General features: G+C 41.6%; 1 protein-coding gene across 6 annotated transcripts in view; it reads left to right on the top strand.

Moving 5' to 3' along the window:
• iqsec1b (IQ motif and Sec7 domain ArfGEF 1b) overlaps positions 1–12,581 on the top strand; it is a 248,188-nt gene that overhangs the window by 224,779 nt on the left and 10,828 nt on the right. For all 6 annotated transcript variants that reach the window (XM_020618268.1, XM_020618269.1, XM_020618267.1 and 3 more), the window contains 5 exons: positions 3,325–3,604; positions 5,372–6,633; positions 7,206–7,367; positions 8,638–8,760; positions 10,045–10,211. In XM_020618268.1, the coding sequence (XP_020473924.1) occupies positions 3,325–3,604; positions 5,372–6,633; positions 7,206–7,367; positions 8,638–8,760; positions 10,045–10,211 (1,994 nt within the window). The remainder of the gene's footprint in view (positions 1–3,324; positions 3,605–5,371; positions 6,634–7,205; positions 7,368–8,637; positions 8,761–10,044; positions 10,212–12,581) is intronic.

Here is a 12,581-nt window from a genome sequence, read left to right as displayed (position 1 = left end):
ATACAGCACTCTGTGAACAGCCAGCTTCTTTGGCAATGAATGTTTGTGGCTTACCCTCCTTGTGAAGGGTGTCGATGATTGTCTTCTGGACAACTGTCAGATCAGCAGTCTTCCCCATGATTGTGTAGCCTAGTAAACCAAACTGAGTGACCATTTTGAAGGCTCAGGACACCTTTGCAGATGTTTTGAGTTGACTAGCTGAGTGGTATGTCACCATATTCTAATTTATTGAGATAGTGATTTGGTGGGTTTTTGTTAAATGTGGGCCAAAATCATCACAGTTAAAAGACCCAATGGCTTAAACTACTTCAGTCTTTCTGGATGGATGGATTGTTGGTTGTACAGGCATCATTTATTACTATTCATTTCACCTTGCATGTGTTTACTGCTTCAAACGTCTTCTGTACATCAAATCTATTTCCTCTTAAAGGTTTAATTTTAACCTTCACTTTCAAACTCTAACGCATTCTCTCCTGCAGAGGTTTGTGTATTTTACAAGGTTATGGAGCAATCAGAAATCAGCTGGTGATTCTGGCTCCATATCTACATAACAATGTCACCTCACTCCCAGCTTCATTTGATGAACTGAAGATTTTTCTTCTCTCCTTCATATTGATTGAGGTCAGATGTTACACTTGCAACAATACTGTAGGCCTGAACCCTGTAACCTGAATTAAAAACGTGTTCTGCTTTCTGATGGTGGCATTGTACAACTACTGCTGTGTGCAACTGATCGATGAAGTGTGCTATACTCACACTCAGCATACAAACTGCCTGACAGGTTATGTTTGATGTCTAGCTGTAGGGCCAGATGTTCAAGGTCTGATTTCTTTCATAATCAGTCGACATTTGCAGAACAAATAAGTCACAAATATTCAGTCCCCATGCACAGTGACGGTTATGTTACTTCTAGAACAAAAACATATAAACAATGAGCCAACCTTAGCTTGATAATAGACCATAGGAATTCTGCTATTACTGGGAATGTTGTATATTATATTGTATATTATTTGGGAAGGTACATGCTGTAAAATATGGATTTTGCCATATTGTTTATATACTATGGTAGCTATAACTTTAATATACAGTCCAACTATAAACCATTGTGAACAATGGTTCAAATAGATTTTTGCATCAAAGTCATTAAATACACTGATTTGTAAGGTATTTAAAGGTGCACTGCACTGACTTTAGACACAAATGTGAATTCAGTAGATTTATTTTTCAGCCAATGAAAACTGTTGCATAATGTCCCCTCTGACTGGGAGAGGTTTATGATAACCCTGATGATGTCATCGGGGTTGGTTTTCCCCAAAATGATCTCATTTTGGTTTGGAGGGCACACAATGTTAATGAAGCAGAAAAGCTAATGAGCTGCATATGTGACATGTCGGATTCAACTTTTTTTTGTCCTATGCTCAGGATTAAATGTTATGACATTCTTTTTAATTTGGGCTTTTCTATTTAATGTGTCTCTTCTTAGTCAACCAATTTTATCTAAGTGATATACTGTAATAAGTCAGTGGAATACCATCCTAAATGAAGAACACAGCAGACTAACTATGAGAACTGACTGCAGTTACTGCAAGTGTAACACCCATACTGGGTAGTTTGGGTGTGAAGTGTTAGCTGTAGAATTGATCCAGGATTCGCAGCAACAGTATCAGTGGGATGTACCTGCTTTGACTGTGTTTTCTAATTGTGAATCTTGAGTAGAAAATATGTATTCACTTGGATTTAAATTCAGATGCTTTCCTTGTTCTGACATTAGCAATTCCTCTTTGCTGGGCTGGCTTCTGGTATATGGGATACAGACGGCAGACAGTAATGAAAGCAGCACTGTGCATGGTCACAGGGATGATTTGGCTTGGTGGCGACTGAGTTTGATGTGTTAAAAAAATTTTGACCCGAGTAAAACTGCACAGACTGGCTTTCCATTGTGTAGAAGTCAAGAAGGTTTTGGGGTTTTAGATTTGTCACGCAGTCACTAAAGTTGGTGTGTGTGTGGGCACAGCGGTAGAGGACAGATGAATTAATACCACCTGTGCACTGGTTGTTTGGCAGTTCAGTGTGAGAGGGAGAAGAGATGGGAGCCCTCTTTTCTGCTGACTGCTAAGTTGTGGGGATTTTTGCCAAGTTTGCTCCATGTTCTAACTTAAAAGATGATGGTTTGCTTCTTCAATAAATGACCAAGCATACAGGGTGGGTGAAAGTAACTAGACATTAAAAATTGGCTATAGAACTTGTAGTATGACTGGAGTCATGATGAAAACTGTCTCTAAATAGATAGTAGTAAATAGGATCCTATTTACTATCGTCTATTTAAAGAATGGTTTCATGGGGTCACTGGCGGATGTCAGGCAAGCTCATATGAACATCCAACAGCCTGGAGAGTTTGACCATTCAAGGAAATCCTTAATACCTTATTTTGTTACAAAAAAAAGTCTCATGAGCAACAGTTTGCGAGACGTGTATAAACTGAGGTCCTTCTACATAAAAATACTAGAACACACGTACACCTTGTTTTTTTTAACTTTAGGTCACATTTAAGATGATAATTCATTGTTGTAACATTGTAGATATGTAAGTCAGAAAACAGAAAAGCATGCCATGGGCTCTTTAAAACTAAGCCTTCTGTCTCCAGAGAGGGACAGCTTGTAAGGTTGCTGCCTTTTCTCCCTGTGAAACTGGCTTTAATTCCTCTAAGTAGTAGTTATTGAGCTTTCTCCGAGTACCAAATCAGAGTGCACTTTAACCCTCTTGGCTAATCACAGCAGTCTAAGAGGTGTAGAGTGGCTGACATTTAGCTGCTGCAGTGTGGCGTGGCACAGCCCGTCACTGCTCGGCACCAAAAGGGATTATTCCATCAACTGTCCAGGTTAGTGGTTGTGCTGCTGTGAGTAGACAAAGATCCTAATGGGTATTTATATTCATGGAGCTGCTTCATATGCTTTAAGTACTTGACTTTGTGTTGCTTTGTTTTTGTTTTAGGATTGACCTGCTGATTTAGCTGTTTTGTGTGCCTTATGTGATTCTTTGATACTCATCATTTATTCCTAGTCACCTAATCTCTTCTAATTAAAATTCAGTGGTTCGTTCTTTTAGCTGCCCAGATATTTTCCACATTGTGAAGGGACTGTATGAAGAGTACAGCACTGTGACTGCTGCCATAAATACTCTCATTCATATTTATACCTGCCTGTCAGCAGTATCAAAGTTCACTTTTTCCAACTGTCATGTGCTCCTTGCATAAACAGAGCAGTGTGTGGAAAATGACTCAGCAGACCTAACCCAGTGTGTTTTGTTCATCTTCTTGTGTTGCAGTGTCGAAGGTGATGTTCCAGGCAGTGAGGTGGGTGCCTCTGTGGACCCCAGCGGTGGTTACAGTTGCGTCCCAGTGACACACAGCGGCGGGCTGGGCCCTGACCACATTGACAGCCAGCTATACGGACACATCTTGCTGCCGGGCCACCCACGGCCCCGCCGGTCCAAACTCCAGCACTCCCATTCCATCCTGCGCAAGCAGGCAGAGGAAGAGGCAATCAAACGCTCCCGTTCACTATCAGAGAGCTATGAGCTCTCGTCAGACCTACAGGACAAACAGGTGAGAGGGGGTGCAAGGAACAGCTGTTTGAAATAATATTACAATAATAATAATAACATGAATATATTTTCAGTAGGCATAGGCTTCTGTACTGTATGTCATCATACAGTACAAGTAAATTCATATGTACAACAATCACAGAAGCAGCGCTTTTTTTGTTCGTTAACATTGGGTCATTGTAGCTTGTGACAAATCCACAGGAAATTATCATCTGAGTGCAGTTCCCCTCAACACTATGAAGCAGTTTATTGTCTTTTAGTTAATTGTTTTGGTTGTCAGATCAACAACCAAAACAAAAAATTTTGGCTTATTGGTAAGTTTTGTTGAACTTTTTCAGCTCATTTCATAGTCATCTCCAAATGAATGTTAATATTGTTTTGTGTATACAGGATGTTTTAATAAGCAACTGTTTGCTAACATTTTGGCCTTATATTTTTGTAAGGTGATAATATGTCCATACTACTATCACTACAGCTGCTGCTAGTGACTTCATAGACCACTATTAATATGAATTTGGTGAAGTTGCCTCAACTGAAACAAATCAGGCCCAATTTGAGTTACAGTAACATACTGGTGTCTCACTTTTTTTGCCCAGTTTTATATCGGTTTTCTCACAGAATGTATAAGGTACATTAGGTAATAAAGGCAGCAATACATATAATTATTCCTTCAGAATTCTCAATGTACTTCAAAAAATATTTTCCTCAATAACAATTAGGACACACCACATAGTCAGAGCTGACTGTGAGTTGTATCCATTAGGGTATTGTACATACTGTCACAGAGGCCAGTGGCTGACAGCAATTCAATGTCTTTCTACAGGCAAGTGGACCCATAAAGATCTCTAGTGCAAGTTCACTGTCAGCACAGTAACTGTCAGATAATGTCAGAACTGTTGAAAATGTAACAAAATGCTTTTGAAATTATTTATAAGATATATATGATAACAAACTACCAATGTTATCAATTCCAAGCCAGTTAGTATAACTGCTATTACCTTATCTGAAGGTTATTATATTTCTTGTTACCACAAGCTGTTGTCAGGCTGAATCTTCTCATTGCCGTAAAATAAAGCAGTACAGTGTTAATCTGGTTTGGCCTCGAGGCTATACAGCTGGTTCTGTGTAGGAAAGACACTGCTCTTGTTAAGCAGTGACAGTTGTGACTGCTTCTAGTGAGACTCACTTTCATGGTCCATATTCCTTGTGGCAAATGTGAGTCCACTGGCCTCCTTTGCCCTCACATGGAGCAAGGAGACATGATTAGTGTCATGAGTCCATAGGTAGAAAACTGGGTCCATGTATAAACAGTCCAGGGCTATACTACATAGCCCTGGACACGGTCCTAAATATAAGTATTGCAGTTTGGTGTAATGGTCTATTTCTCAGTTATTTCAGTTTAGGGCACACTATGAACAATTGATTCCTGTCAAGTATGGTCATTTTCATCCTTCTTCAAATGAAAGGTATCTAAACGCTGTAATCGCGATTGATAGGTCCAGTAATTGGACCTTAAGTTAAAACTCTTAAAATAGAACTCAACAAAAACACCCCCTACTGAGTACCTTACATACAGTAATGTAGTGTTTACCCTTCCTGATTTTGCTTGGGATGTTAGTGATTATTCCTTATCACCAGATGGCTCATTGTAGAACACACTGTGAAAGGTTTACATGTTTAAAGGTGATTACCATAAGAGCAAGGACCTACTGTATTTCTGTGTTTCTCAGAATGATTAACAACAAAAACGTTCCTTTCCTGTTGGTAGGTGGAGATGCTAGAGCGCAAATATGGTGGGCGTTTCATAACCCGCCATGCAGCCCGTACCATCCAGACAGCTTTCCGCCAGTACCAGATGAACAAAAACTTTGAGCGTCTTAGAAGTTCTATGTCTGAGAACCGTATGTCCAGACGGATTGTCCTATCCAATATGAGAATGCAGTTTTCCTTTGAAGGACCTGAAAAAGTCCACAGCTCCTTCTTCGAGGGAAAGCAGGTCTCACTAACAGATGATGGCACCAAAGTTGGCACACTGATGCAGTCAGAACATGGTGGGGAGATGGGCGTTCAGGCTAAGACACCCACAACACAGAGCGACTTCACAGATGCTATCACAGAACTAGAGGATGCCTTCTCCAGGCAGGTCAAGTCTCTAGCTGAGTCCATAGATGATGCTTTAAACTGTCGCAGTCTACATGGTGACGACAGTCAGTCAGAGCCAGGGAGGGGTCATCAGGATATGGACAGGGAGGTTAGCTGCCAAGTGAAACCATCCCACAGTGTCTCAGAACGCCGCAAACTGGATGAGATGACGGCATCTTACAGTGATGTGACCCTTTACATTGATGAAGAAGAACTGTCCCCACCCCTGCCCCTGTCTCAGTCTGTAGACCGACCCTCCAGCATAGAATCAGACATGCGTCAGCGGTCCCTCAACTCCTCCCAGGACTACTGGTCACTGGCTCATAAGGATGAGAAAGGGGACACAGACACCAGCTGCCGAAGTACACCTTCTTTGGAATGCCAAGAGCAGCGCTTGCGGGTAGACCACCTACCCCTACTGACCATAGAGCCTCCCAGTGACAGCTCAGTGGAATTGAGTGATCGTTCTGACCGCAGCTCTTTGAAAAGGCAGAACGCCTATGAGCGGCACCTCAGCAACCAGCAGAGCAGTCCCAAGCACATTAGCCACAGCCTGCCACCCCGTGGACCCCCCAGAGAGGAAGATGCTTCCTGTCATCAGCCACGACAACTAGAGGCTCACCTGGCCATCAACGGCACTACAAATCGGCAGAGCAAGTCGGAGTCTGATTTCTCTGATGGCGACAATGACAGCATCAACAGCACATCCAATTCCAATGACACCATCAACTGCAGCTCTGAGTCCTCTTCCAGAGACAGCCTGAGGGAGCAGACGCTCAGCAAGCAGACGTATCACAAAGAGACTCGCAACAGCTGGGACTCCCCTGCTTTCAGCAATGACATCATCCGCAAGAGGCACTACCGCATTGGTTTAAACCTCTTCAACAAGTATGTACACTACACAAGATCCATTAACAAACTGCCCACACAGAGCCAGTCACAGATTGTTAGAATGCTTTGACTTTTTCAGTTTCTGAATTGTACAATCGACACTATACATACCCAATGAGGGATGGACGAGGTTATGAAAATTAGATCAAAGATCAGAGACAGTTTGTTTTGGACAAGTCCAAAATGCAACTTTTATGTATGATGAATATCCAGTGATGTTGAGTGAGTCACAACTCTTTGTTCTACTTAAGGTACAAACAAGCCCAGGAATTGTTCTTCCCCACTTCATCTTCATCTGAGTCTGCGTGACTCCCTTTAATCACAGATTATGTGGATTTGGTTTCTTTCAGAGCCAGTCATTAAGTTCCTTTTAATCATTTGTGATCAACACTGCAGTGAAAAGCAGATCCCTCCTCCTCCCCACTCTCAGCCCTCCCACCTCCTTCCCCAAATCCTGTCCCTTATCTGACATACATTTGGCCAGCAGCAGAAGTGTAGTGGGATGATCACAGATTTGGATTGTGTCCTCACTCCTTCAACTTTTTGTTTCTCTCTCTCACTGTCTCCAGGAAACCAGAAAAAGGCATCCAGTATCTGATAGAGCGAAACTTTGTTCCAGACACTCCAGTGGGTGTGGCCCATTTCCTGCTTCAGAGGAAGGGTTTGAGTAGGCAGATGATTGGCGAGTTCCTGGGTAACAGACAAAAACAGTTCAACCGAGATGTGCTAGAGTGAGTTTGCAATGGTTCATGTCTGTGTACTGTTTGATGTATTTATATGTGGTGATGAATCAGATGGAGGAACAGGTGGATCACCCCAAAACCATTTCTCTAAACAGGCTTTTGATTTGAGTTACCACCTGAGTCAGTGCACAGAATTTTATTTTATCTGCTTCCCAGTAACATACATATACAGTAAATCATCACATAGTTGCAAATAGGGTTGCCAGTTTGCAATCTACCCTCACTCAAATACTCTGTGGAATTTGAGTATAACATAATGACTCAAGTGAAATCCTGGCAATAAAATGAAACAAAATCCACTCAAGAAATTGCTGAGCATCCCTCAGATAAACATATGGACTCAATTTATCTATGTCTATCATCTTAATAAGGACAGAAAGTTGTAAAAATCTCATATTTTCCACCAGCGATTCTTTGGCTCATTCAAATAATAGCACCTGTACTCTATGGTTTAGTCTGGACAGACTGATCTGAATTGCACTTGAAGCACACCAGTTCTATCAGAGCCCTTTGAGATTCATTGGAGGATAAGGCCAGAAAAGGTCTGTCACTGTCAGTTTGACAGGCATATCTGAAGGACTCCTTGAGAGAATGTCTATAAATCTTGACAAGGTATCAAGGTATCAGTGCCCTGGAGAGCCAAGTCACAATCCTCTCTTCAATGGAGAAAGAAGTGCTCAGGTTCTTAAACACAAGTGCCAAGATCACAGTAAATCATACTCGATTTCAAGCAAATGTTCTGCATTAAACCCATGGAAATCATATTAATACAGGTAATAAGAAAGGGAATTGTTCATAAATTAGCAGCTGTTAGCTAACCTGTTCACCGCAACAATTTTACAAAGTGGTAATACATCAGATGATTGTGTGCTGCAAATAGCCTTTCCCTGATATAGCAAATGTGTTTAAATACAGTGAAGAAAAGTAGACATTAATTTCACTGTTGTCTCTGTTGAACACTGTGTATATGGGACATGCAGCTTTCTTGACTGAGTTAATCCAGCTTGAGACTGTTATTAGACCATTAAATGCATTTCTAACATTTTATTTAGATGGGTTATCATAAAACACATTACCAAATGGATTTCCTGTTTTACCATAATCTAAAAGACTTTTTTTCATGACCTTTAATATTTTTGATAATTATTGAATGCATATGCCTAAACAAAAATACATATTGATGCCACATAATCAAAGTATTCTATAGTTTCCTGTCCAGACTGATCTTCTCACCACTGCTGACTGTGTGTTTCACCAGCTGTGTGGTGGATGAAATGGACTTCTCAGGTATGGAGCTGGACGAAGCACTCAGGAAATTCCAGGCTCACATTAGAGTCCAGGGAGAAGCACAGAAGGTTGAGCGCCTGATAGAGGCATACAGGTGAGAAACTCTTCTGGCAATTGGAAACATAACACATGACATGGCTTCATCTCCCAAAACAGCTTAGACTGAGCGATGTCTGGATCATGTAGTTTTCCACTGCAAGGTGGGATAAAGTGATGTTTTTGCAAATAACATCAGCTTAGACCAACTGGTTAGGATTATCATTATGGGTTTTATTGCTGTGTTTAGTATTTACCACCAACACAGCCTGTATGATCTCTGGTATAAAGGTGCTCTCATGTCCACAGAGAATTTGATTCAGTCAGCAATGAACAAGGACAGTTTGGCCCCATGCAGTAAACACCACAGTAACTGTTAGATTGGTGCTGCTTGTCTGCAGCCCAGTCCAGATATGTTCATTTTATGGTGACTGAGAAAGCTGCCTAATGGCCTGTCTGGTTGATGCAGTTTGTACTGACAAACTTCGCTGGCTCGTAGTTCTTTTGGCTTGAGTCTGTGAACCATTATTTTTATTGTATATGACCACAGCTCAGCTAGTGGAGAGCTCAGTATCAACATTGATACCCTGAAGAGGATTCATTTTGCCATGAAGGGGAGATGTCATGTTTTCTTCTTTAGTGTCAAACCTTCTGTCTGTCATATTTATTCATATCTAATGTTAGCACTACATTACAGTATGCTTAACTTTTTCTGATGCAAAGTCAAAAGGGTGTGCAGATTTGATTCTACTCACTTGTGTAAGAAAGTATAAAGTATAATGACAGTACATCTACATCTAGTTTTCAGTTTTTTATTTTTATTTTTAGACATATGTGGAAGCTGTGTCTGAGCCTCAAGCCTCAGAGTGGCTTGTTAGCCTAGCTTGCTACTGTTAACATTGCCAGTGACCTGTTGGGTCATTAGCAGTGCCATGTACACCCTGCATTTTGGAAATGAGGGGTGTACATTAGATAGCTTTAGCTGTCTTTCATTCATGCTTCCAGGTGTGGTGAAAGAACAGACCAGTAAAACTCACAGTAACAAGTAGCCATGTGACCTGGTTAATTGTCTGTCAGGCTGTGATGTGATATATGATATAGTGAACATTTTTTATTACTTGCTCACACAGATGTTGCACCTAAATAACACAATAGACATTGTCAATCGCACTTAAAGATATGGTAACGCAGGGGCCGCTATCATATCAAAAGCATAACTAAGATTTTTTCTTTTTGATAGTTATAGATTTGATCCAGTAAGTAAATAAGAACAATTGCAGAAATAAATTCAGCTGAGATCATTTTGACTTTAACCCTTCTGTGCCCAATGTCCTCTTCACAGCCAGCGCTACTGCATCTGCAACCCTGGTGTGGTGCGACAGTTCAGGAACCCAGACACCATCTTCATCTTGGCCTTTGCCATCATCCTTCTCAACACAGACATGTACAGCCCAAATGTCAAACCTGAGAGGAAGATGAAGCTGGAGGACTTTGTTAAGAATCTACGAGGTACCTCAGTTCCCTGCATGTGCCACATCCAGCCTAGTGGCACAAAACCAGTATTCTCCTGAGACATTACTGAATGGCTCTGAGGATACAGCTTCATTTCAGATAGAGATTTCTGCATGCATTTTAACTTGATTAATGACTGTGTCAATAAGGTGTGTGTGTGTGTAGATATAGATATAGGTATTCTCAAATTTATATTTTTTGTTTGCATTGGAACAACATAAAAAAGCAGAGGAAAAAAGCCAGATCTGATCAATTCCACACAGAAGTCCAAAAATGGACTTGATGGAATTATGGATACCTTTTCAAAATCATCAGAAGTAGTTGTATTTCAAGCATGTGGTGCTCCTTTAATTTGTAATGAAACTCACCTGTAGCAATCAGCAGGTGCTGGCCATATACAGTTGAAGTCAGAAGTTTACATACACATAGGTGAGTCATTAAAACTGATTTATTTTAACCACTCCACAGATGTCATGTTAACAAACTCTCATTTTGGCATGTTGATTGGGACATAATTTAAACATGACACAAGTAATTTTTCCAACAGTTGTTTACAGATAGATAATTTCACTTATAATTTGTTATATCACAGTTCCAGTGGGTCATAATTTTACATCTATTCAGCTGACTGTGCCTTTAAACAGCTTGGAAAATTCCAGAAAATGATGTCATGGCTTTAGAAGCTTCTGTTAGGCTAATTGACATCATTGATTTAATATGAGGTGCATGTGTGGATGTATTTTAAAGCCTACCTTCAAATTCAGTACTTCTGACATCATGGGAAAATCAAAAGAAATCAGCCAAGACCTCTGAAAAAAAACCTCTGGACCTCCACCAGTCTGGTTCCTCCTTGGGAGCAATTTTCAGACAACTAAAGGTACCATATTCATATGTACAAACAATACTATTCATTCATTTTCTACCGTTTGTTCCCTGAACGGGGTCAAGGGGGGGACCGGAGCCAATCCCGGCCGGCCGGCAATCGGGCGAAGGCGGGGGACACCCTGGACAGGTCGCCAATCTATCGCAGGGCTAACACATAGACAAACAACCACACACACGCACGCACACGCACGCACATGCACTCCTATGGGCAATTTAGAGACACCAATCAACCTAGGCTGCATGTCTTTGGACTGTGGGAGGAAGCCGGAGTACCCGAAGAGAACCCACGCAAGCACGGGGAGAACATGCAAACTCCACACAGAAAGGTCCCAGGTGGGGCCCAAACCTGGAACCTTCTCGCTGTGAGGCAACGGCGCTAACCACTGTGCCACCGTGCTGCCCCAAACAATACTACACAAGTATAAATACCATGGGACAATGCAGCCGTTATACCACTCAGGAAGGAGATGTGTCCTGTCTCCTAGAGATGATCGTATTTTGGTCAGTACAAATCAATCCCAGCACTGGAGGAAACAGGTACAAAGGTACAGTATCAATATCCACAGTAAACCCAGTCTTACATGGATGTAACCTGAAAGGCTGCTCAGCAAGAAGTAAGCCACTGCTCTAGGACTGCCATGAAAAAGCAGACTACAGTTTGTAGCTGCACATGAGGACAAAGATCTGACTTCTGGAGAAATGTTAGAGGTCTGTTAGAGGTCATGGATCTTACAGCAGGACAATGACCCAAAGTAGACTTCAAAAGGCAGAAATGGTTTCAAGCAATGTGTTGGAGAGTTCTGAAGTGACCAGCAATGAGTCCAGATCTGAGAGACCTGGAGGTGTCAATAATTCTGTCCAGTCTATTTTTTGAGTTCTGTGTGTAATATATACACTGCTCAAAAAAATAAAGGGAACACAAAAATAAGACATCCTAGATCTGAATGAATGAAATATTCTTATTAAATACCTTGTTCATTACATAGTTGAATGTGCTGACAACAAAATCACACAGAAATTATCAATGGAAATCAAATTTAGCAACCCATGGAGGTCTGGATCTGGAGTGACACCCAAAATTAAAGTGGAAAACAACACTACAGGCTGATCCAACTTTGATGTAATGTCCTCAAAACAAGTCAAAATGAGGTTCAGTAGTGTGTGTGGCCTCCACGTGCCCGTATGACCTCCCTACAACGCCTGGGCATGCTCCTGATGAGGTGGCGGATGGTCTCCTGAGGGATCTCCTCCCACACCTGGACTAAAGCATCCCCCAACTCCTGGACAGTCTGTGGGGCAACGTGGCGTTGGTGGATGGAGCGAGACATGATGTCCCAGATGTGCTCAATTGGATTGAGGTCTGGGGAACGGGCAGGCCAATCCATAGCATCAATGCCTTCGTCTTGCAGGAACTGCTGACACACTCCAGCCACATGAGGTCTAGCATTGTCTTGCATTAGGAGGAACCCAGGGCCAACCGCA

This window comes from Monopterus albus, unplaced genomic scaffold, assembly GCF_001952655.1.
Source record: "Monopterus albus unplaced genomic scaffold, M_albus_1.0 scaffold203.1, whole genome shotgun sequence".
In the NCBI taxonomy this organism is placed as follows: Eukaryota; Metazoa; Chordata; class Actinopteri; order Synbranchiformes; family Synbranchidae; genus Monopterus; species Monopterus albus.
Note: the sequence above shows the minus strand (reverse complement) of the source record. Positions and strands in the feature narration are given on the sequence as shown.